General features: G+C 34.0%; 1 protein-coding gene across 8 annotated transcripts in view; it reads left to right on the top strand.

Annotated features, from left to right (window-relative positions):
• Positions 1 to 27,711, top strand: part of LOC125682331 (band 7 protein AGAP004871-like) — a 67,607-nt gene that overhangs the window by 22,531 nt on the left and 17,365 nt on the right. For 2 of the 8 annotated variants that reach the window (XM_048922823.2, XM_048922820.2), the window contains 5 exons: positions 1,856 to 1,938; positions 4,202 to 4,405; positions 7,546 to 7,601; positions 9,083 to 9,161; positions 14,431 to 15,522. The exons of 3 other annotated variants lie outside the window; for them this stretch is intronic. In XM_048922823.2, the coding sequence (XP_048778780.1) occupies positions 1,856 to 1,938; positions 4,202 to 4,405; positions 7,546 to 7,601; positions 9,083 to 9,161; positions 14,431 to 14,622 (614 nt within the window). In that variant the 3' untranslated portion in view covers positions 14,623 to 15,522. Of the gene's footprint in view, positions 1 to 1,855; positions 1,939 to 4,201; positions 4,406 to 7,545; positions 7,602 to 9,082; positions 9,162 to 14,430; positions 15,523 to 22,534; positions 24,796 to 25,210; positions 25,358 to 27,711 lie in introns of those variants that run through there. 3 more of the 8 variants (XM_048922824.2, XM_048922822.2, XM_048922827.2) reach the window with 3 other exon arrangements.

Below are 27,711 nucleotides of genomic sequence, written 5' to 3'. Positions count from 1 at the left end.
TTGAATAAATTCTGCCTCATACTAATACAAAAACAGGTTAGGTAATGATGAAGCACAGTTTGTGCCCATGGGAATTCCAACAGACTGTTGGAAGACCTGATTACCAAAGACTACTTAGATATTGTCAATAAGGAACTCCATCATCTTTTTAATATCTACTTCAGAGTACTTGTGCATAGAATCCAAATAGAATAGTCTTTAGATGGGAGTCGTATTATGGTACAGCAATGTCTGTATACATCCGTCCGTCTGTTTGGGGTTTTCTTTTTCTAATTTCATTTCTCTGTCACATATCAAGCTGAAACTTGCTATGTAGCTTCTTTGTGGATCACTCTAGATCTTATTGCAATTTTGATCCATTTCAACCTCTCTTTCAGGAGTTTTGCCCCTTTATTTGAAAATTATTGTTATATGGAGGGTATATAATTTGTCCGGCTACCTCCTCCCACAATTTTCAAGTGAGGACCATCTTGTATTACAGAGTGTTTTTATGGATATTAAAGATCTACATGTGGCAAGAATTTTGATTCCTTCAAATTTAAGAAAATTACAGGTTGTTGAACTTGGTCCGTTTTGAGAAAATACTACAAAAGAGTACATGGTTTGTTTAGTGAACTCCTTCCATAGTTTTCAAGTGAGAACCTTCTTATTCTTCAGAGTCTTTATATACTAGGTATTGAAAATGTGCATGTGGCAAGGATTTTGATTTCCTTCAATTTCTGAGAAAATTACTGGTTATTGAACTTAGTCAGTTTTTAGGAATTATTACATAAAGAGTACATGATTTGTCTGTTTTTCCTTCCACAGTTTTCAAATGAGGACCTTCTTATTGTACAGATTATTTGTATGGGTATGGAAGATGTGCCTGTGGCAAGGATTTTGATTTTCGTAAATTTATAAGAAAATTACAGGTTGTTGAACTTAGTCCATTTTAAGGAAATATTCATATTATGCAAAGAAAGTATGTCACAGCCTGATGATGGCAAATACTACCTGAAGCAAAGTTCTACAAATTATGGCTTAAGAAAAACACCCTATGTAAGCATTTTTGCAGGTGTATTATGTATCCTTTGCGGTACTCGTTTGGATGACTGAGCACAAAATATGAAGATTTTTGTGTTTCATTTTTATTGAAGAAACAGCTGTCTGTAATGTAGTTTATCATGAGGAATGGTCATTTAAATTGTTGAAAAGTTGTACATTGTGAAGCTGTTGATTTGGAAAAAGTTTTGTGATTTCAAATTTACTAAAAGTTCTATTGAATTTTTTAGAATCCACATTTGATTGATGCCACTTCTGGCATTTGTTGTGTCACAATACATTTGAAGTTAAAACTCCATCACAGCCCCTTTCAATAATTTTAGCACAACATAATCCTACATACTAAGTCCTTATCTTTAAGATATGCTGTTCACATTTTAATCATTTTTGAGATGGCTGATATAGGATATGATTTTCAAGTTGAATGGTTAGTTACCTTTGCAAAATGATTCTTCTTCTTCCTAATTCAGTAGTGAACCTTCTGAACAAAGCTTACTCTGGAGAAATGAAGCTGTCACATAGAGTGCTATGATTTTTTAGATAGGAATTACTCAGAGCAGAACAAAATGGGATTCTGAACAGATTCAGATTTTGCCAGTTCTTTGTCAAATTGTGTTATGTAATTTGTTATATGCATTTGGTTGATGTTGTTCTAGCTCATGAAATTCATTTAGTTAGTGAATGCACTTCATATATATCACTGAGTAAATTCATAAATTGAAGTTAGCAATCTGCTAACATTTTTGTGACTCGGGTGAATATTTTGTCCCATGGAACTGTATAATCTAAATGAAATTTGGTTACTGCTTATCAGGTCTGTTCTTCATCGTCCCATGCATCGACTCCTACACCAAAGTGGATATTAGAACTGTGTCATTTGATGTCCCTCCTCAAGAGGTAAGGAGAATCATGCACACCATAATTAACTGAATGAGAACATCTGTGTCATTAGTTTCCATAACCTGACAAATTTTTATTAATGTTTCCTATTTTCATGATTGATATGAATATAATTGAAAAAATCTAGCCATGAATAGCAACTGGTTTTAATCTTGGGAGGAAGTTCTTTATGCAGCTTTCTCAATAAAACAAATTCAAAGTTGGATCATTATAAAAATAAATATAGGATCTCCCACGGTTTGTGGTTTGATAAAAAATTATGTTTTATTTTCAATGAGTTTTGTGTTTTCTATCCCAAGCCTTGGCAAGGGGATAGAAAACACACAACAAGTTGGATATAAATCATATCAAACCACAAACCATGGGGGATTCTTTTTATCACATGTTAACCCACCCTCCCTGGTTTATTCATTTCTGTTACTGTATTGTTGGGAATTTTGCTTCCTGACATTTTATAAACAAACTACTAGTACGCAAACTTGACGTTTGTTTGTGATGTCACAAACGGCATAGGAAAACAATGTAATAATTGAAATTTATGTAATGGGTGATATCCACTGGATAAAAGAGTAAACATGTGATAAAAACCAATATTGCCAATGAATGGAGTACAAACAGACTTTTTCAATAAGAGATTATTTACCATCCAATTTATCTCAAAACTATAATAGATTCTGTCTGATCGCCTATAGCAAAGTCTTGATGGGATGATTCGGAAGAATGCTTTTGCGTGATTTTCAACCCTTGTGGTTCTTAAACCATGGAAACATTTATATATTGATTGTGCATGAAGCAATATCCAGAGAAATGTCATTATTCTGTCATTGTTTGTCTTGATTTCTGCAAATAGCTGTGGAGGAAACACAGATTCACCCAGTATTGATGTTTTGTACATAAAAAATCTAATTTAGTGAAATGTTTGGAAATTGGAGACTATAATGCAGTTCTATTCCCCAGAGAAATTAAGTTCTAGTTTGTTTTTGATATGATGAGTAAATAGAAAATGTATGAGGAGACCGGGTATCACACCAGACTTGTAAGCATTTATTGTTTTATTTTAAAGAGTTTTCAGCTCAAAATGTTTCAATCTTCGTTAAGTTTAGTCATTGGTTGAGGAAACAACAAATGAACAAAGTTGGCTTAATTTCCAGAGACAGTTTAGTATCATATATGTATGTAAGATATATTTTACTTGAATTAGAAATAGAGCAAACAAGAGATATCAATGAGCTGTGGTTGACCGTAGTCTCATGCAGATGGGAAAGACAACTAAACTTAAACATGGCAAATACAAAACCAGTGCACACACCTCATTTCACTGTAAATTCCAACCCAATTTCTATTTCCAATTTATCTTTTTAGGCCCCCTTTAAAAAGTGGCTCATTTGGTTTGCACCTGTCGGTTGTAAGGTTGGTTACTCCATAACAGTGGCTCTTTTGTTCAGACACAGTTCTATTGTTATCTCATTTACTGTTCTCAAAACTGCACAAGAAATATAAATGTAACTTTTCTTGGGGTTCTAGAACATACGTACAAGAAATGCTATGGAATATTTCTAGAAGGATACTACATGTAGAGGTGAATGATGTATATTGGAGGGATGCAACCCAAAAGTAGGTCAACGTGACCTCATTTAGGAATTTTATTGAAGTCTTGTCTGTATCATATTTTGAACACTGTGAGGCCTAGAACTACCATACTTTCAGTTAATGCATATTGAAGGGAAAGGTGTATTATGAATATAAAAAAATAGGTCAATGTGTCCTCATATTGGAATTAAATACATAAATTATATATATATATATTCAAATCTCATATGGCTCATATCTTGAGCACTGAGAGGTCTAGGACATCAAACTGTGGGGGGTTGGGTTGTATAGTGATCCAAAAGTATGTCAATGTGGCTCACTTTAAAGTTTGATAGCATATGTACATGTGTAGTCGAATTGTGTCTGGATTATATCTTGCATACTTTGAGCTGGCCAGCTCCATCAAACCTGATCAGCTGATAGAGAATTAGGTATATGTATATTACAGTAATTTTATTCCAGTTTAGTAGCAAATGATAACATCACAACTTGTGACTTCAAGTAATGCATCCTTGTAGTTCAAGATGTGTGTATCATGTACCCTAGCAGGGCACTTTATTAGCATCTTATCGCAGAGCTGTTTTTACAATCTTATCTATGTACTGTGGATGACTTTACAGTTCTATCTTTGTGCTGCATGTGATTATACAATTTTATCTTTATGCTGTAGGTGTTGACCAAAGACTCTGTGACAGTGGCTGTAGATGCTGTGGTGTATTACCGTGTTCAGAATGCCACAATGTCTATCACTAATGTGGAGGATGCCAACCGCTCCACCCGTCTTCTGGCTGCCACCACACTCAGAAACGTTCTGGGGACCAAGAATCTCAGTGAAATTCTGTCGGAAAGGGAGACAATTAGTCATTACATGCAGGTAATAATACATTAAATGTTTTATAGTACCTACCTACCTAGCTCCCAGAGGCACATGGGACAAGGGCTAGTTTCCTCCACTGCTCCCTGTCTTTTGCTTTCTTCTTAAATTCCCTCCAAGTTAAGCCCATCTCCTTCATCTCGGCTTCCATGGTTCTTTCTCCAGGTGGTCTTTGGATAGCCTTGCTTCCTCTTGCCTTCTGGAGTCCATCTTAAGGATACCCTGGTGATGTTGTTGGTAGGTTTTCTGAGGACATGTCCAATCCATCGCTAACAGTGTTTTTTTAAAAGAAGAATGGCAAGCATGTCTGAGGTGTTTGCTCTCTCATGAAGATCTTTGTTGAAGATTTTGGTAGGCCAGAATATCTTTAAGATTTTTCTCAAGCAACCATTGTGGAAACTTGAGAGTTTGTTGATATTCCTCTCTGTCATCCTCCAACATTCCACACCATACAACAGTGCTGACAGAACACAACTGTTATATAACCTTATCTTGGTGTTCCTGCTTACGCTGATAGACTTCCATACGTTCTTAAAGTTTACAAAGGTGCCTCTTGTTTTACTTAGTCTTGCATTGATTTCTTCTTCAGCTCCACCATTTGTTGTCACAATGCTTCCAAGATAGGTGAAAGCTCTTGCACTTGCCAGGTTTTTGCCATCTAGTTGTATCCCTTATGGATGCTTTGTGTTCAGTGACATTACCTCAGTTTTGTTCACATATATCTTTAAGCCAATTTTTGCTGGCATCGGATTGTAACTTCAAGGTCTTGTTCTGCATATGGGTTTCAAGATGTGACAGTAGCACAAGGTCATCTGCATAGTCAAGATCTACAAGATAAAAGAGGGTCCATCTAATGTTGGTGTTGTGTCCACTCAGGGTTGATCTCATTACCCAATCCATGGCTGTTATGAATAAGAGGGATGACATCACACAACCTTGTCTAACTCCAGATTTTACAAGGAAGTTGGTATCTGATGTTTTGCCAACTGTGCGTTTGAATTGGGAGTAGAAAGCTTTAATCAAATCTACGATCTTAGCTGGTATTCCGTAGTGCTGTAAGATCTTCCATAAGCATCCATAGAGAAGAGAAAGCTTACGGAATGTTTCATAGTGACAACCTGTATCTAATGATGTAAAAGTGGTTATGTACATATGGGGGAAATTTACACTAATTACATGGTCACATAATATGCATGTAAATCCCCACTCTGTGTATAGCTATAAATATTTGATATAATACAGGTGACTCTCCATCACTTGAAGTTCTCGGTCTCTCAGAGTGAAATCATGGTCCCGATTTTTCTCTCTATATAACAAAGCAAATTTACTATTGATCTCTCAAACGTTCGATCTCTCGAAGTTCTCGGTCTCTCAGAGTGAAATCATGGTCCCGATTTTTCTCTCTATATAACAAAGCAAATTTACTATTGATCTCTCAAACGTTCGATCTCTCGAAGTTCTCGGTCTCTCAGAGTGAAATCATGGTCCCGATTTTTCTCTCTATATAACAAAGCAAATTTACTATTGATCTCTCAAACGTTCGATCTCTCGAAGTTCTCGATCTCTCGAAGTGAAGTTGAGTCCTGTAAAACAAGGTCTCTAAGTGGTGGTTAGTGTATACCCACCGTTACCCAAGCGTGTTATAATTTCCGCTTGGGCCTCACCTGGATTTTGTAGTGAGCGGGAGGGGTAATTAGGTGTTTACAAAGTTGAAACATTGCCAGTGCTTCTTTGTGGAGGTGACACACTTGAGTATATAATTACACCTGGCACTGGGGTTTTGTGTTATGATGATTAAAATTATATATAATTTGACTATGAATAAAATCTATAATTTGTTTTGACTTGATAACGAGAGAGCAAGTATTATATATAATTTAGAGATCTACAGACTGTTAAATTTCTCGAGTTTGTTCTTTGTGTAAAGTTACTCTAAAACATCGTTTTACTTTTTCGTTAGAATATTTGCTTTGGGTAAAGCGACATAACACTTTGCGATAGTAAAGCGTCATCAGAACTTGGTTTTGTATGCCTATCTAAGCATGATTAAAGAACAAATAAATACATGTACATAAACTTTGAAATGTTTTTAATTTTAATGCAAAATAAGTTTTTTTTATTTTGATATCAAAGTACCTGACGAATATGAAGGAAAACATGTCAAAACGATATCACATGATCTTGTTGGTATACATTTCCGGTTACTGTAAAATCTTAACCATACCGGCGGACCTTCAATTTCCGAATTTCGATCTCTCGAACTCTCGATTTCATTTTAACTAAGCCTAACTTTTGATCAAAATTCAGGTTTTCTGGCTCATGTTCTGCAGATTTCACATAAGTCTTGAAGAACATGCTACTTGACAAACTATTGTATATAATTGCTGAAGTAATGGATCAACTTTTTGAATGGTATTTGACACGTTATCTTTATTCAGAAAGGTTAATTGCTTTAACATCATCAAACTCCACACAATTATTCCCCTCTGTCCATACAAAACTATCGCATTTCTTCCGGAAGTGTTACCCTGAAGGATAGACAGTTCTCAGTATTACTAATTACTAAAACTATTAACCAACTTTTATTCACATACAAGAAATTTTTGTGACAACAACAGAAGAACAGCTCATCACAAATATTTTGGCTGTGAACCAGTCTGTCAAATTGTTTTGTTCAAAATCATCTCATTCATGAAAATTTTATGTCACTAGCTATTGTGAACCAGATCATCACTCTGGTAAATTACGAAATAAAGTTGTCATTCACGAATAAATGTTGGTTTACAGTATACATGATTTGTCATGATGAAATATTTAACTGAAAAGTGACAATGCTTACTGTTTTTCGTGTTATTGTGTATGGTTAATTATAAAGCAAAAGGTTGATACTTGTACTTTAGTCAGAATTGACCCATGGGCTGGCCTTTAGCTATTCCAGTCAGACTAGACCCATGGGCTGGCTTTTAGCTATTCCAGTCAAACTTGATCCATGGGCTGGCCTTTAGCTATTCCAGTCAGACTTGACCCATGGACTGGCCTTTAGTTATTCCAGTCAGATTTTATAGCTATTCTTCTGAATTAGAATTGGATCTCTGTTTATAATCTTAATGTATAGAAAGCTGGACATATTTTGTTCACAGGGTAACTTAGATGAGTGCACAGATCCCTGGGGTATCCGTGTAGAGAGGGTTGAAATGTAAGTATAGGACCTGACACAGTTTTCACCCCATTTCTTCAGCATGGAGTGGTTGTTGTAATTCGTTTGCTCTAGTGTTCAAATTATATCCTTACAAATACAACATTATACTTTTCATGTGTTGCATGATTTCAGATAACTGGAATTTATGTGTAATTATTTACATATTCACTGTGTGTTTTCTGCTTAATCTATATTTGAAATCCATTGCTTGTCATTTGCAACACAGAATGAAGACACATTTTGTTTAAATCTAGTTAGATGTGTTTCTTTAGTGGCATTTGTCTGCGTATGAATTTAATACATTCCATGAATTATTATTTGAACTAGCTACTAACAAATAAACTGTAGCAGTCAGCCAGGTTTGATCTCCGGTGGCCAGATAGATCAGTCGGTAACACACCTGACTAATCTTTCAGAGGGCCCGGGTTTGAATCCCGGTCTGGTCCTTTGTATTTTCTCCCTGATTCTGTTACTTTTGGTGCTGTAAACCAGCCCCTGGAACTGACAGGTAAAAATGCCTGCCAGGGGATAAAGATCCTGGGTAGATGTCTTCAAGGTGTGAAGACATTTAAGGAGGGAGGAATGTGGCAATCAGCCGGGTTTGATCGCCCATGGCTCAATTGGTAGAGCACGTACCTGACTAGAGATCAGGGAGCCCAGGCGGGTTCAATCCTGGTCTGGTCTGTTGCATTTTCTCACTCCCTGTTACAAAACAAACAAATGTGTTCAAGCAGTGTGGAACTACCCTATTTACAAATTAGTCTCACCCTGTGATGCTAATATGGTCTTTTGCAAAAAATTGATGTAGCTGGTATCTCAGAAAGCTTTATTATGAATTTAGACAAATGGTCTTAATCTTTCCTAACATTCATGCAATCAAAACAAAATCATTATCGCATTTACAAATATTGCATAAGATATATTTCTGCATATTGAGCGATATCTCAAAGTAAGACAACTCTTTTTAAACAATTATATGTTGTAAGAGTTCCTCATCTTACCATGATAGCTTAAACATTTAATATTTTCTGAATAATGGAATGTGCTGTTGAGGAAATGTCTTTTAGTTTTATCTATCAATTTATATATTTTTTCATGTAATTCTAATACAGACTGTAGTAATAGAAAGATCTGAACCATATATATTTACATTTCCTCCCTTTTTACATCATAAATATTGATGATCCGAAAATATAGGTCGAAGGAATTATAATGTAGCCTGTAATCTGTATTTTGGTGAAACATGAATAATATTGAAAGTTATGTCTTTCTGGTCTTCAGCTATAAAATACATATACACATTGTATTTCTGGGTCTTTTAATCTTTGGTTTAGTGATCGGCTTCCCCAAGAAATTTGGATATTCATCTCGGTGGATGTTTGAAGTGCAAATGTTAAGAAAATTGATGTTGAGTATATCTATAATGGCATGTGTTCAGATTCCACTTAGATTGATTATAATATTCCATTTGTTTACAGTAAGGATGTGAGACTCCCAGTGCAGCTCCAGAGAGCTATGGCAGCAGAGGCTGAAGCTGCGAGAGAAGCCAGGGCTAAGGTACTATAGAGAAGGGATTATTGATCAGTTCGTTTATCCTACGTATCATTTACTCTGGTAATTGTGCATATCTGTCTAGATCAAGATTACAAACTTTGCCTCAAGTATTCCTGATAAACAACATTTTTGTTCAGCATGGTGGATAATGGTGTATAGGATAAGATACAATATGTACCTGTAGATTTTGAGTTCGCTAAGGTCAGATGGCAAGAAGGTAATATCGAGGACATACCACTCGAGAATTTTTCACTCATATGGAGACGTCACCATTGCTGGTGAAGGGCTGAAAAATTTAGACCTATGCTTGGTGTTTAAGACCTTTGAGCTGAGAGGGATCTTTATTGTGCCACACCTGCTGTGACACGGGACCTCAGTTTTTGCAGTCTCATCTGAAGGACTGCTCCATTCCATGTATTTGTGTCATACGACAAGTAAGGGGCACTGCATCTTCGCTAGCCAAGGGTGACGCTCCACGGTGTTTCTCATTTACCGTGGAGCGTCACCCTTGGCTAGCAAAGATGGGGGCACTGAGGACCTATTCTAACCCATTACTTCTGTGTATTTTGAAGAAATACTGTATATTTGGCTATTAAAAAGGTAACATATATAGCTTTCTACCAAAATTGTGGAATTCTCTGCCATTGGGCCAGGTCTAGTTCAGACATTAGTGTGGGAGTAAAAATTAATTATATACCCATTTGGGCCTCAATAAAAATTAATTTAATCTTTAAAAATCTTCTTTTTTTCTGTGCATTGTGAAAATTAATTGTGTGTATGGTAACAAAGAGCATGTATCCCTCAACCAAAATTGTAATTTTATTCTAAGACTTGGACATTGAAAACATTAAATCTGGAAAACTAAAATTATTTTCATTCTTTGAAAAATGATGAACACAATGTTTGAGTTCGATGTCTATTGAAGAGCTGTTGCATTGTTACTTAGGTGACCATTGAAGTCCATGGGCCTTTTGTTCAGTTTCTAATTTAACAACTGTTAAATTAAAACATTTGTACTTCTTGTGTGCTACTATACTAAAATAGATTTGATTTTCATGGTAAATTGGAGATATACGGATTTTTGGTACTAGCTCCATTAATAGATATTTCCTTTGCACTGTATATGATTGATCTGATATAATGGTTAACTTTTTCCTGGTATTCACAAGTTGAATTTAGAAGAGGGTGTTGCACTGTGGAACCTATTATTTATTAAGTTTATCCACTTCAGATCAATAGATACTCTTATACTGTACTGTTTGCAGGAAGTCCCAAAAGCTCAGAAACTTAAGGTTTGAATTAGTATTTTTCAGCCTAAAAATATTTCCAATATGCTTCAAATGAATGAGATTGGACCACACACCTCATGAGGTTTATATAATCATAACATTCTCAGGGCTTTTAGTTGTGAACAAGTAAAACAAAAATGTTTTACATGCACTAGCTGGTATTTAAACCATATTTTGTTTGTTTTCTTTTTGTGGTTAAATATAAGCATGCTAAATAAGGAATAAAACAGGGTTATCTCTCAGCTGGGAGAGGTAATGGTCCTTCCTTCTTCCAAGATCTTCTCGGTAAAGCCTCCAATATCTTTTCTACATATTGAAATCCTGTAGCCAATTCAATATTTCTTGGCACTCACATGTCGGAAAACTTAAGATGCAAAGAAACTGGAAGTTTTATAATATACTCTTTAACAACGAAAGACTATATTCTTGATTTGGGAATTCTAAAATAATATATAATAAGGCCTTTATTTATATAGGCTGGCGTGCGCCGGATTACATTTAAATTAGCGATACCACTATAGTTTTCAATATGGTCCTGCATAACATACATACATACAGACAGATATTAGTAAAATAATTAAACACAGATTAAAAGAAGTAAAATACATAAAAACTTAATAAGAAATAATTATGAATGTAAGTATAGGTACAAAATGAAGCTTAAAATGTATGGAGATGATCTCTTAAGATAATTTCTCTTAAAACACACTACACTTGTTGAGTCTATAATTCACTCAAGACATTCCACTTAGTGCTTCCTGAAATGCTGAAAGATCTAAAATATTCAGGTTTTGCCCTAAGTACATACAATCTATTTGAATTAGATTTTTTAGTTTGCCTCTGACTAACGTCTGATACATATTGAAAAACATTTAATAATCTGGCATTAAACCATGTAAAACTTTATACACTAAAACGACTTTTCTATAGACAAAGTAATCTGATAGAGGCAGCCAGTTAAGTTGTGTAAACATGACATTAGATGGTGTTTCAAAATTTCTGATGTTAAGAATTACCCTTGCAGCTCGTTTTTGCAATATAAAAAGCTTAATATTTACATTTTCAGCATTTCTTGGATAGCTCCATATAGTGCAAAAATATGTAAAATGTGGAAAAATCATAGTATCAAAAATCTTCAACAGCACATCGTTTGACACAAAATATCTTATTCTTCTTAAAATGCCAATTCTCTTGGAAATCTTGTTCATAAGTGTTTCTATATATGACTTTTCCAGGAAAAAAGTTTCATCAGTTATAACACCGGGCCAAATAATTTTGACTCCTGCATGAGCACATTCTATGACATGGTTATTTACAACTAAATTCAATTTTCAATACTTTGATAATTTTTGTGCAGATCCAATAAGCATACTTTGGGTTTTAGACAGATTTATATGAGGTGCCGTTTTAATATTTTGGAGGTATTTTCTGATATCAAAAAAAGAATTATTGATATCAATAATTCCAATTCCTGATATCAAAAAATAATTCTTGATATCAAAAAATCAAAAAATTCTTGATATCAGAAAATAAGGTTGATTTTCTGATATCATAAAATCGAATTTTTGATATCAAAAATTGAGTTTTTGATATCAAAAAAGAATTTGTATTTTTTGATATCAAAAAATCACATTTTTGATATCAAAAATTCGAATTCTTGATATCAATAAATAACTTGATTTTCTGATATCAGAAAATCGATTTTTTGATATCAGAAAATAAGACTCATATAAAACTACGATCGACTTAATGAATGCTCCCCGTGATGCAACCTTCATCTTCCCGCCTGAAGTTGCGAACCTTGTATGCACATGGAGAATAAATGGTGAATCTAGATCTAATTCATTATGGCAAATTCTTCCATATCTACAATGGTCAGCACTGCTTTGTCCGCGATTCGCTATGAAGTGAACGGGGTCGATCCTGAAGATGTGCAAATGAGACCCGTGAAGAATGATGATCATGGAAAAGCACTGTACAAAACAACGGCTACCAGTCATGATGGCTTGTTGAATGTTCCTTAACATGTCATGCTCAGCAGTCCCATTATCCGCCATTTTTCAAATCACATATACTGATGTTATAGAAGGATTTCAAGAAAATAAGTCATCATAAATAAGATTACCGGTAAAAAGGGTTGATATTCATTACATTTGCATTAAATATATATACTACTGACGAGCCCGCAGGGCAAAAGCGCTATAGATAAAAGTTTGAGTATTGGATTTTATTTTTTGACTTTATATATATATATATATATATATATATATAAAGCACTGGTTTGACAATCTTGCTAGGCGGTGGGTGCCGTACGTCGCTGGTTCGACCCCGGGCTGGGGCGAAAATTTTCAGTACCTAGTTGTGATTATTTAGTGCTTTATATATTAATTAATTGATTTTCACATGTATCGTTTAGATCCTAGGGGTAAACGTAAGGTTGGGTGTTATAATTGTTTGTTTGTGCTTTATATATATATATATATATATATATATATATATATATATATATAATGAACTCTTTCCCTGATTGTTAATTCAATGACAAACGAGGAGAGCAAAATAGATAGACTACCGCCAAAACTCCGCATGCAGAAAGTAACCCGAACTTGAATATGTCCAGAATTATCAAGAACCTTATAAAATTCCTTCTATCGTTAAAAAAAATCTTCAAAGAATCTAAAATATCAACAAATCGGACACTGTAGACTGTAGGCCTAGTTCAGCGATTTTCTATGGGTCAAGGGAGTATTCATTATTTATGTAAAGATTTTTCGCCATTTTCTTTTATTTTCTGATATCAGAAAATGTATTTTGTGATATCAAGAAATCAGTTTGAATTCCTGATATCAGAAAATCATTTTTTGATATCAGAAAATCGATTTTTTGATATCAGAAAATGATTTTTTGATATCAGGAATTCGAATTTTTGATATCAGAAAATGTCTTATATTTTTGATATCAAGAATGTGAATTTCTGATATCAAAAATTATATTTTTTGATATCAGAAAATATGATGTATTTTTTGATATCAGGAAATGATTTTTTGATATCAAATATTCGAATTTTTGATATCAGAAAATCATTTTTTGATATCAAATAATATAATTTTTGATATCAGAAAATGACTTTTATTATTTGATATCAAGAATTCGAATTTCTGATATCAAAAAATGATTTTCTGATATCAAAAAATATACTTTTTGATATCAAAAAATGATTTTTTGATATCAGAAAATACTTCAAAAATATTAAAACGGCGCCTCATAGATTTAAGCTTAATCTATTTTTCTTAATCCACATTATACTGCGCTGAAGATCTTCACACATCTTTGACTCAATGTTTTCCACTGACTTATCGTTACATCTTGTGAAGTATCATCTGCATACATATTTACATGAGAATGTTTCAGTGCTTGTGGATAGTCATTGATATACAGGATAAAAAACAATGGACCTAAAATAGAGACTTGTGGAACTCCAATGGTTACATTCTTTTCATCTGATAGATTGCCTTTCCAAATAACTCTCTGTGTACGATTTCTTAAATATGATTTAAACCATTCAAAAGTATCATTACATATGCCAAAGGACTTGAGTTTGTGGAATAAAACCTTGTGATTGACAGTGTAAATTCTTTCCCTAAGTCTATAAAGAGTACACCAGTAAGTTTACCTTCAGCATTTTTAAGCCATCTGTCTACTAGAGAAATAAGAGTACTTTCACATGATTGTTTTGGCCTAAAACCAGACTTTTGATTTGGATCATTTGAATAATTCTCAAATCATAATAGAGAAGGCATGGATATTAGTGTAGCACAATTATGATCCTACATGACAGTGATTAATCCACCATGTAAATTATTCCCATTATTCAAAAAAAAGTGAAGGCATTTCATTTTCAAATCCATCATAATTGTACATACATTTTGACAGCTAGAGCATAGAGTTTCCTAATTCTACATGTATTTACTTAATCTTTCAAGGTTATAGCAGCAGAAGGAGAACAGAAGGCCTCGTGGGCTTTAAAAGAAGCCGCCAATGTCATCACAGAATCTCCAGCCGCACTCCAGCTTAGATATCTACAGACTCTGAACACAATTTCTGCTGAGAAGAACTCCACCATCATCTTCCCCCTTCCCATTGACTTACTACAGTCCTTTATGTCTCACCAATAAATTAAATTAACATGTTTTATGACAAATGATAATTAGAGTGGTTAATTCTGTCTGAAAAATAAGGACAGTGTTGCAGGCATAAGGAACCAAATTAATCTGGCATACAAATATTTTTTTTTCATTGAAGATTATATTTATTTCCTGTCCAATCACATGTATGTACACTATAATTTCAACTGAAAAATTGCATCCAATATGAAACTGGATATGTAATCCTTCCTAGCTACTTCAATTGCAGTTCAAATCATTGCATGACTTACCAATCAAGTTTTATCATATGTATAAAATTATCACAAATTGCAGGATTATTTCTCTGCATTGTTTTGCTGTACCAAAAGCAGGTCGCAAAGGTAATATTTCTAGCAGCTTTTCCAATGGAGATGTCGTCTGTAATTATCGCTCCGGCTAATCTTGTATTTTGGTCAACCTTCCAATTTCAGGAAGTTCTGTTCTTGTCCTGTAGATTGAATGTTTGGACATTGTTGGTTCCATTACTGGTAAAATTCAGGTTTCTTTCATTATTCTGCCCCCAAGAATCTGCATATCATTAAGTATTCTGTTAGCATTCTCATTGATATATGGTCATTATGTGTTGATTCATTAACTTCTTTATTGCATGTATATGTGGTGCTATACTTTAGAATCCTATGTATTCATTATTATTTTGTGTTTTTGAATTTATGTATTATCAAATTACATAGAAGTGAAAGTTACCCATTAAAACTTCATATTTTGTATATAATATCAACATACGATGTTTAAAAATATGGCATACTCAGTGATCATTTTCACTCCCAGGAATACACATGTTCATTAGTATGGATTTAAGACAATATCTAGATCTATTGGACTAACAAATTCTGAATTGTAAATATAGCAATAAATTTGCATCATGGAAAATTGCATTTACTCTTTCTTCATAACTTTGTTCATCTTTTTATTGCTGTTTGATTTTGTCCATCGTTGTGTGTCGATAGTCATGCATCAGTATGACTATATAACTTTTGAACATTTTCAGCTTCTTCTCTGGAACATTTGTACTGATCCAATTTTATTATACTTTCGGGTAAAGGGAATATGTTGATGTAAAACATGAAGTGTTAAGTATTTGTTTAGAATATTTGTTTGAAAAGTTGTATGTGAGTCAAATTATAGATTATGAGATAAAAAACAAGATGTGTTTGTGAAACACGTACTAAATAAATGCCCCCAGATTACAACATTTCAATGAATAATTCTTTAAGAAAGTCAGAGGTCAATTTCAAGGTCAACAAATTTGGTACCAATGGAAAGGTCTTCTCTAAAGAAATGCACATGTTAAATATGAAAGCAGTGCCTTATGTTTTAAAAGATATGGTTTATATTAGAATTTTCTAAAAGTAGGTCAAAGATCAATGTAAAGGTCACCAGGGCAAAGATTTATGTACCAATGGAAAGGTCTTGGCACAAGGAACACATGCCAAATATGAAAGCTGTTCTTATGTTGGAAAAGATATGACCAAGGTTAAAGGTTTTTTTTTAATTTCCCAAAACCACATTGTAGGTCAGTGGTCAGTGTCAAGGTCAACAAATCTGGTATTGTTTGAAAGGTCTTCTCACAAAAAATGCAAACACTTGATATAAAAACAGTATCTCTTATGATTTGAAAGATATGGTTTATATTAGAATTTTCTAAAAGTAAGGTCAAAGATCTTGGTACCAACGGAAATTTCTTGGCACAAGGAATACACATGATAGATATGAAAGCTGTACCTCTTATGTTGTAAAAGATATGACCAAGGTTCAAGTTTTTTGCGACAGACATGCAGACAGATGGACAGGCCAAAATACTAGATGCCCTAGCTGGAGTCCTTGATTCTGGAGTCATAAAAATCAAAGAGTATTCTGTATCTACATTTTACAGATAAGTTTTGTTTACAATCATGTCTTCTATATAAATTCTTATGGCAAGAGCTTTCATTTCATATCATGTCCTTTGACCTTGAACTTTGAGTTTGACCTACTTTAAAAAAATTATAACCTAATAGGTATATCCGGAACTATTTAAGGTAGGGCTATGATATTTTTTTGCTAGATTTTTTATGGCAAGACCTTGCTATACTTTGGTGTTTGACCTTGACCTACTTTTGATAAAATTCTGACCTACTTTCAATATCTTTTTAACTATTTAGAATAGAGCTTTCATGTTTTGTATACATATTTCTTGTGGCAAGGTCTTTCATACCATACCATGATCTATGACCTAATGACCCCAGGGTTTAGGTACCAGGGTGGAGCTAGATTGGTCACTTATATTATGAATTGAAAATGCAATAGAAAATCTGGACATCAAGCAGACAAACTGTTTATATGATTATAATGAGCAATGTGAATTTTATGACCCCTGGGTTTAGGTTCCAGGGTGGGGCTTAGCTGATCAAATGAATTGAAAATGCTATATATTTTAGAAAATCTTTACTCCTGCATGGACATCAAGCACACAAAGTGTTTGCATAAATTATCGAGGGATGATCTCTATTTGTAAACAGAAAAAATTCACATGCCCTTTAGAACTCAAATAGAAAATTACATTTCACTGTGATGTGTAATAAACCTACCTCTTATATTATCAAATGGGTGTGATAGTCCTACCGATATATTTATCATATAGTACAAAGTATAAAAATGGAGAAGATTTTAAAATGCACACCGGTTAACACAATAATCATGTGCATACTCTGGCATATCTGCAATTAAAAGGTAGCTCAGTCATTTAAATACACTAAAATTTTATTTAAGGGCTCCTTATAACACCCAGGGTGTCAAGTCCCTATTTATTCCTATAAACTTGAAGGTTCCTATATTTTCCCTATAAATCATTAAAATTCCCATAAAGCCCTATAAATCCAAACAAATTTAAAAAAAAAAAAAAAGTCCTATTTTCAAAATTGATAAAAAATAAGGAGAAAAAAAACACCCCACAAAATCCAGGAGCTGATACTAGATTGATAGTTAATTAGATTGTTATGAATTAGAAAATAACTATGGTGATTGTATAGGAACTGTCTATTGGATAGAAAACTGTCCACATCTGAAAGGATTTTGTCTTTATTTATGTTTGATATTTCTTAATTCTCCAGTAAAATATTATGCTTCCTAGATTTTTATGCAGAAACAATAAACTTCTATACAAATTCTTTAATAAAACCCCTATATATTCTTCAAAATCTGCTGTAAAAATCCCTATATTTTCCCTATAAATTGCCCAAAAAATTCCTATAATCCTATATTTTTTAGACCAAAAGCTGGCTTGACACCCTGAACACCTCTTATGAAGTATGATTTTGCCATCGAAAGAGTGATACAAGCTCTCATTATTTTATATGAAGTTTTGTGATTTTTCCTGGAATGATATAAAGGGTGTTTTGTTTGCAAATAAGTGATTCTTAAGTCCAAATTTAAGCTGTGATTTGGTGCATGATATGAATATCTAATTAAACATGCCTAAAAGATTCAGCTATAAACATTCTTAATTTTTTTGAAAAACTATTTATGAAAATTTAAAATGCTGTTTGTTAATATTTTTTTAATCTACAGATAAAATCTTCAAAAAACATGTCTGAACTGAATGCTAATTAAATCATAGGTTAATGTCTTACTTCGGATTGATTTATTAGTGTAGCCATCCCAATTTTTTCTGCAATCGAGAGCTGCAATTCTGCAACTACCATATATAGAGATAGTGCATCTCCACTACACTTTGATCTATTGAATATATTCAGGGTATGGCAAGCCCTTTTACTATTTATTCGTAAAATAAGATATCTCTTAAATAAGAGACATCTCTTTACACTAGAGATATATCTCTATTGGTTGTAGAGATATCTCTGTAAGTTATAGAGAGATATCTTTTTACACTAGGGAGATATCTCTTTAACCAAAAGAGATATCTCTTTCAACAAGAGATATCTCTTTAAACTAAAAAAGATATCTCTTTAAACAGAAAAAATATCTCTTTACACTTGGGAGATATCTCTATCTCTGAGAGATATCTCTTAAAGCTAGAGAGCTACCTTTCAAAGAGAATGAGATATATCTCTAGCATAAAGAGATATGAATCTCTATCAATGTAAAAAGAGATATACATGTAGCTGTAAGTTAGAGAGATAGCTCTTTAAATTTTCAAAAAGATCAAGATATCTCTTTAACTTAAAGAGATATCTCATTAGATTTTCCCCTGCATGCTGATCATAATGACTTCTCCCTGTTGCATTGCCATTGATATGATGTAACCCTATTTTCTAACCAATCAAAATACTTCTAGTGTACAAATGGCGGAAAAGGTTGAAGAGGGGTAACATTATCAAGTTGCCGAGAGCTGGCCAAATCCAGTCTAGCTCACATATTTCATCGATTTATTGTCTTTGTTTTTTGTTACCTGTATATACTTCACATGCAGTAAATGCAAAATCTTCGCCCAGGATTACAGCCCTCATGGTAAGATTTGCTTTGGCGGGCTTACGGTTTAGGGAGAATTTCTTATTATAAGTATTCAAACTAATAAAAAAATATTGGAAAGAGATATCTCTTTCTCTTTGAGAGATATCTCTTTATCAACAATTAAAGAGATATCTCTTATACTTTGAGAAATGTCTCTTTTGTATTTCTTAGAGAGATATCTCTTTAAGTGAAGGAGATATCTCTCAAAGTAAAAGAGATATCTCTCAGAGTAAAAGAGATATCTAAGAGTAAAAGAGATATCTCTCAATGTGAAAGAGATATCTCTCAAAGTGAAAGAGATATCTCTCAAAGTGAAAGAGATATCTCTTAAAGTAAAAGATATATCTAAGAATAAAAGAAATATCTCTCAAAGTGAAAGAGATATCTCTTAAAGTAAGAGATATATCTTTAAGTGTAAGAGATATCTCTAAAAGTAAGAGATATTTCTCTAAGTGAAAGATATATCTCCCTAAGTAAAAGAGATATAAATAGTAGAAGGGCTTGCCATTATATCAGGGTGTACTAGCTGATATAGTGAAGTCGTTAACACATGTACAGTCACTTGCTTTTCACTGCTGCAACTCAATTAAGTTTCATCCTCATGATTAGAAGTGGTTGCATGTGAAAGCTAGAGTCCTGTGCTCCCCAACTTTGACTATGGGTTTCTTTCAAGTGTGCCATTTTCCTTGCTACTACATCAATGATCGACCCCTTTGTACCAATATCCATGCTGTCACAAAGAGGCATTAATATAAAGCTGAGTCATAATTAATTGTTATTCCATACTGGTAAGAATTTTATTTCTGCAAGTGACTGTTTATTGTGTTATTTACAAATAAAGAAATAACTGTAATTAGGGCCCCGCCACATGGATATACAATGTAGGTGCCCTCTATTAGTAGTAACCACTCTGTCTGTCCCTTAATTAGTACTTTCTATGACATTTGATAACTAAGTTTCCTTGGGAAATTTTATTCATAATTTTTGGATTATAGGCAAAGAAAGACCCCTTTGATTTTCAGATTTAATAGGTTTGTTGTTACGGAGTAATGGGACTTAGAAATGTTTTCAATACTTGTAGGGTAATTAATACATGTAGCACTTTCTATATATGACATGCAATAATTTGAGAAGATTTTTGTAGAACATTTCATAGGTATAATGCTCAAATTCGGAAGAGGAAAAACGTTTTCGATGTTCAGATTTATCAGTTTTGTTGTTATGGAGAATAAACATAATACATATTATAACTACCTGACCATGATGTGGAGGAATTTAATATAGTTCAGCAGTGGAGCCCCTGATGGGTTAATAATCATTGCGGATTGGCCCTTTCTGACTTGTCATTTTTCACCTGATGGGTTAATTATTATTGCGGATTGGCCCTTTCTGACTTGTCATTTTTCACCTGATGGGTTAATTATTGTTGCGGATTGGCCCTTTCTGACTTGTCATTTTTCACCTGATGGGTTAATTATTATTGCGGATTGGCCCTTTCTGACTTGTCATTTTTCACCTGATGGGTTAATTATTATTGCGGATTGGCCCTTTCTGACTTGTCATTTTTCACCTGATGGGTTAATAATCATTGCGGATTGGCCCTTTCTGACTTGTCATTTTTCACCTGATGGGTTAATAATCATTGCGGATTGGCCCTTTCTGACTTGTCATTTTTCACCTGATGGGTTAATTATTATTGCGGATTGGCCCTTTCTGACTTGTCATTTTTCACCTGATGGGTTAATTATTATTGCAGATTGGCCCTTTCTGACTTGTCATTTTTCACCTGATGGGTTAATTATTATTGCGGATTGGCCCTTTCTGACTTGTCATTTTTCACCTGATGGGTTAATTATTATTGCGGATTGGCCCTTTCTGACTTGTCATTTTTCACCTGATGGGTTAATAATCATTGCGGATTGGCCCTTTCTGACTTGTCATTTTTCACCTGATGGGTTAATAATCATTGCGGATTGGCCCTTTCTGACTTGTCATTTTTCACCTGATGGGTTAATAATCACTGCGGATTGGCACTTTCTGACTTGTCATTTTTCACCTGATGGGTTAATTATTATTGCGGATTGGCCCTTTCTGACTTGTCATTTTTCACCTGATGGGTTAATTATTATTGCGGATTGGCCCTTTCTGACTTGTCATTTTTCACCTGATGGGTTAATTATTATTGCGGATTGGCCCTTTCTGACTTGTCATTTTTCACCTGATGGGTTAATAATCATTGCGGATTGGCCCTTTCTGACTTGTCATTTTTCACCTGATGGGTTAATTATTATTGCGGATTGGCCCTTTCTGACTTGTCATTTTTCACCTGATGGGTTAATTATTATTGCGGATTGGCCCTTTCTGACTTGTCATTTTTCACCTGATGGGTTAATTATTATTGCGGATTGGCCCTTTCTGACTTGTCATTTTTCACCTGATGGGTTAATAATCATTGCGGATTGGCCCTTTCTGACTTGTCATTTTTCACCTGATGGGTTAATAATCATTGCGGATTAGCCCTTTCTGACTTGTCATTTTTCACCTGATGGGTTAATTATTATTGCGGATTGGCCCTTTCTGACTTGTCATTTTTCACCTGATGGGTTAATAATTATTGCGGATTGGCCCTTTCTGACTTGTCATTTTTCACCTGATGGGTTAATTATTATTGCGGATTGGCCCTTTCTGACTTGTCATTTTTCACCTGATGGGTTAATAATCATTGCGGATTAGCCCTTTCTGACTTGTCATTTTTCACCTGATGGGTTAATAATCATTGCGGATTAGCCCTTTCTGACTTGTCATTTTTCACCTGATGGGTTAATAATCATTGCGGATTGGCCCTTTCTGACTTGTCATTTTTCTAGTTACATGCATTGTTATTGTCCTATTCTATGTTATCATCCTTAGATAAATATAAGACATTTTGAATATTGTTAAGGAAGTTAGCTCCTGAGCTTTTTGGCACAGCTGTGCAGGATGTATACAACTATTAAGTATTTACTGGTTCAAAATTGATGCTGATCCCATTGGTGCAAATTAACATATTACACATCTATTACTGATTGAACTCTATAATCCAGTTGAAAATTTTAAAAGGGTTTGGCAGGGACTCTATTTTGTGGTGGAAGGATTAATCAAAATTTATAAGTGTGTAAATCGATCTGCATGATATTACAGTTTCTGTTTCATCAAATATCTTAATTATTTTTATACTAGTCTAGTATGTGTATTTCAGTTTTCTGATACAAGTTAGTATAGTTCAGATTTGGAACTAGTTCAAGTGTTGTAATTTATTAATTTTGTTGAAAAATTTTAATTTCCAAATGGAACACTGATTCTTAAGAAAGTTTAAATTAAATTACTCAAAATTTTGTATAAAAATTCAGGTATTTCGCCTATAATTTAAATTTTGGCCTCTAACCCCACTTCTTTTTTTTTTTTACTTCCATTTTAAATTTTAAGGCAATGAAAATTATGTGGAATTTTAGAAATTGACATCACTCCAAATATGTCCTTTTAAACTATCAAATTTGATATCATGATTTTTTTTCGTAGATCAAGTGCAAAAAGGTCATCATTTATTTCCATTACTTGAGTATTACCTTATTTTTTAACTGTAGTGTTAGAAGACATATTGACAATGCATCTATTTTATGTAATGATTGATTTTTGTTGCTTATGTTGTGTTGACACCAACAGACAAATCAAGTCTAATTGATTGATTGATTGTTTAACGTCCCTGCTCTCGAGAATATTTCACTCATATGGAGACGTCACCATTGCCGGTGAAGGGCCGCAAAATTTAGGCCTATGCTCGGCGCTTACGGTCTTTGAGCAAGGAGGGATCTTTATTGTGTCACACCTGCTGCGACACGGGACCTCGGTTTTTGCGATCTCATCCAAAGGACCGCCCCATTTAGTCACCTCTTACGACAAGCAAGGGGTACTGGCGACCTATTCTAACCCGGATCCCCACGGAATAAGTTTAATTGAATAAATCTTAAGTGCTAAAAGGTCATGTTTAGAACACTATAGCTCAATAACAAGTGTTTTGACCCCTTGTTTTTCTTTTTAATTTCCCAATTCTCCTTCAATGTAGGAATCAAAATACACTAAATCCCACACAAAAAATCTCAGGTGTGAATCTCTTTAGAAAAGTTTAAATTAATTAATTTGAAATTTTGTATAAAAATTTAGTATTTTTCCCAATAATTTGAAAATTTGATCTTTAACCCCCACTTTTTTTAGTTCCATTTTAAATTTTAAGACAAGGCCTTGAAAATTGCGTGAAATTTTAGAAATTGACATTACTCGTAACATGTTCTTTTAAACTGTCAAATTTGATATTCACAAAGTTTTTTTGTATATCAAGTGCAAAAGGGTCATTATTTATTTTCACTACTTGTATTAATTTAAAACTTTTTCTCAAAATCTGTATTGTTAGAAGACATGATTGTGCATCTATTTTATGTATATAATGATTGATTTGTGTTGTTTATGTTGTGTTGACACCAACAGACAAATCAAGTTTAATTGAATAAATTTGAAGTGCAAAAAGGTCATATTTAGAACTTTCCTTCAATGCAGAATTCACCCCCCCCCCCCCCCCCCCAAATGACATAATCTTACTCCAAATCTCATGTGCAACCTCTTTAAAGGTGACGACTTAATATTAATTGTTACCAGTACTAATTATTTCATCAGCTTAATTAATTAAACATTTCCAATGTTTTTTTCCTTTGATATCTTTACAAATTGTAACAGTCATTTCCTTACGAATGTGTTGTACATAGATCTAGTTGTGAACGATATGTGTATGAGATATAATTAGTTTAATCTATTTTAACCAGGGACCTATATATATACTAACCTATAGGTCCTTGATTTTAACGACTGGGGCACGTATTCTGACAGAAATGAAAGTGGAATGTAAATTTAAAATCTGAAATAATATCATTTTTGAAAATACAAGAGGGTTCCTTATATAATTTATTTAAAAAAAGAAAAAGAAAAAAGGATGGGATATAAGAATGGGTACTATATGGAGTCAATCTAATTAAAATTAGATCTTTGATCAAAGATCTAATTTTAATTAGATTGATATGGAGTATATATACAAACAGTTAGAGGGAACATGATTCCTCTTCTCGATTACGAAAAGAAATATGAGTAGATAATATACTCGCTCAAACAGAAATCGCTGGATCCTCACCTGGGTAACGTACGTTTGTTTATATTGTCCTATCGACCGCATCATTAAAAGCACGTGAAACGTGAAATGTGCTAATCGGGGTGTTTTACATGCAACGCGAATTTAATTAGTTGTTATATTTAGATTTTGAAAGAACATAGACGTCATGAGGTCAATGTCAACTGTAAAAATTACACTCATCAAATGATATTTTTTATTAACGATTGAAAGGAGACATGCATAACGGAAGTTTGGGGAAAGTACATCCGTCGCAAATGGAACAAGAAGGTATAGGCCTAAATGTTATGGTAAACTTTCTATTCATCTCATTATATTAGGCCACTGCACCGCACGCGTACTGGTTTTAGTCGTGTCGTGTAGGCCTAAACTAAAGTGTGCTAGCTCCTTTATTTACTGACAACAGTGCTCATTTTATTGAGTCATGATGGCTGAATTGGATAGACAGGATCTTGAGCTCGTCTCAGACTCGGGAGTAAAAGGTAACATTTGCATTTCTCTATAACAAATAGGCCTAGTAATCAGTGTCAACACTAGATTTGATATGAGTGTTTTACAATTTTATTCTTGCAACGCCTCGATCAGCATGATGCATCGCTTTACATAGCGTAGGGACCGTTCAAAAATGACATCTTAATGTTTGTGGATTCTCGATACGGACACACTTTTAGGTCCGTGGAGGTGAACACCTTGGTTAGTTCACTTTGTAGGTCTAAGAAGTAAATATAGGGCCTCTAACTGTAACATAGGATATAGATCAGATGGTACTGTGATAGATCTATCTGTTTTATGTTCTCTTAATTTGTTAGGTATAGGCCTAAATTCTAAAATACATACTTTGCTTTATTTAGCATGCCACTGCTGTTTTATTTATTTATTTCGAAATCCAAAATTTTAGAAGATAAATTGTATTGCAAATACTGTAAACATTGCGAAACTCTTATCGACCTCGTGACTTGAAGTTTGCGTGACGTCACGTATAACACAATACAGGGTATATTGAAATCTCGGAACAACAAGAGCTAAACGTCAAAATGGAAGACGGTAAGTATATGCGTCTCGCAGCGAAGTTTATTTAATGGGGAGCTATTTGCAATATAGGCATACTATTTGTTATCATGTAAAGTGTTACTTTTTAAGTAAATTATGATTGCAATTGAGCCTAGTCGTTAGCGCCTAGACTCGGTAACGGGATGGAGTTGCTTATCTAGTAGGTCAAACGGTTAATAGGAGGCCTGTCTTTATAATGCTGTGTCTCGGAGTTCGATGTACAAACTGAATGACCCAATCAGCGATATAAATACTAACACCAAACTCAATCCTAATTGATTATTATATATGGGTATGCAACTGGCTGTATTTGTTTTGAGCTTGTAACCACGCCCTAGGTAACGTTCACGTCCGGCGAACCGGGGTCCATTTTCCCTAGGACTTGTTCGCCCTGGGTCTCTGGGTGCCAGTGGTTCGTCCTCATTTTTTTTAATGAAAACTATGATAAGATGTTATGTCACAAGAATACGTGATAAATGATGTTGAAGGGAGGGGGGAAACACCCCCACCCCCCCCCCCCAAAAAAAACACAAACAAGACTAGAATATACATATAAGTAAATGCTGTTGATTGATTGATTGAATATTGTTTAATGTCCCTCTCGAGAATATTTCACTCATATGGAGACGTCACCACTGCCAGTGAAGGGCTGCAAAATTTAGGCCTATGCTCAGCGCTTACAGTCTTTGAGCAGGGAGGGATCTTTATTGTGCCACACCTTCTGTGACATGGGACATCAGTTTTTGCAGTCTCATCTGAAGGACCACCCTATTTAGTCGCCTCTTACGTCAAGCAAGGGGGTACTGAAGACCTTTTCTAACCCGAGTCCTCACGGGATGTAAATGCTGTTGAAGGGAGAAAAACAAAACCAACAAGCAACGAAGACTACATATAGTAAATGCAGCATTGCTGTTGAAGGAGGAGAGAGAGAAGAATTTCTAATATCGAAATTTTAGCATGGTTCATAATAAACTTTCATTGCTATAGTTACATTTTGGTTTGCTCTAGTGTCAAAAAATACTGGGACACTCGTCCCTAACTATTTGAATTAATGATTTTATCCAACATGGATCTTTTGATCTCACCCCTAAAAGTAAACAAAAGAAACAAATGAAGAAAACATGGTAGATAATACTTATAAAAATTTTTCACTCAGAATGAAACAGAAAACAAGAAAGGGTCAGGATAAAAATAGTACCTTGAATGCAGGCATTGCAGGCAAACTTTTACCCGAAGTATTGAATTGTCACAAAGTTATATACGTAACAATTGTGATGTAGGTAGTTTTGGTGTTACTTCTCTTTTTACATAATGTGTGTGATAGAATGTACAGGGCTTAAATTTCACTTTTTCACAATATTGCCAGGGATTGAAAAAAAAAAAATTCACATGCTGAAGTCCGGGACTTGAGGAGCCAATTTTTGTCAAGTCCCACTGAGAACTATCCAAGACCAGGTTGAATTTAATAAAGATTTGTTATTGTTTTTATATTACATCATCAAATGGCTAAAGAAACACCAGTATTTAAATTTTCAATCTTTTTATTTTCCTAAAATAGCACCAATCACTACAGAGTGCCAGTTTTACAAATTTAATTATTTAACATTTGCAATAAGTCAAATTCATCATCATCTCTTTCTTTTAATTTATGGCCACAAGAATAAGAGGTGCCAATAGCGTTTTCTAACCAGTAATTAACACATTTTCCAGCCTAAAAATCCTCAAGAGGATTTGATTATCATGCAATATATAATTTTATTGCTGAAATTATAACATTTATGTGATTGTTATAATTTGATTTTCCCTGTGTTTTACTATTGAGAACTCTTCAAATGTTTTCAAAAGTAAAGTTCATTTTAAATCTTACCAAGACAGGAAAAAATTTCAGGGGTGCATTTGTGAATCTTGATTGGGTCTATTCTGAGATTAATGGTTCCTCTCTTCATGACAATAAGCATTGGAATTGTCTGACATTGCAGGAAAACTACAATAAAATGAATACCTTTTGAAACACTAAAATTCTTTTATTTCCCTCCTACTTATTGTCTTTGTTGTTGTTTTGATCAGTAGCTTCATCTTCCAACAATCGTGTAAATCTGAAGTTTAACAAAACTCATTGAGCCACCATTGAATCAGATGTAATGTAGTCACTGAACTGGTACCCTGTTGACCTCGCTTCTTTTGTTTATGTGTTGGACCAATCAGTGCTTTATGTAGTCACGGTTTGTAACAGAGTTGAATATACAAATCCGAATTAGCATCTTCGGCAATCCATCTCGACGGGTCGCATGCAATAAAACAAAAAATATAAAGTTTACAAAATTGAAAAGCAAATTCAGATTTTTTCC

This window comes from Ostrea edulis, chromosome 2 (genome assembly GCF_947568905.1).
Source record: "Ostrea edulis chromosome 2, xbOstEdul1.1, whole genome shotgun sequence".
Classification (NCBI taxonomy): Eukaryota; Metazoa; Mollusca; class Bivalvia; order Ostreida; family Ostreidae; genus Ostrea; species Ostrea edulis.
This window is presented reverse-complemented; position numbering and strand designations above follow the sequence as displayed.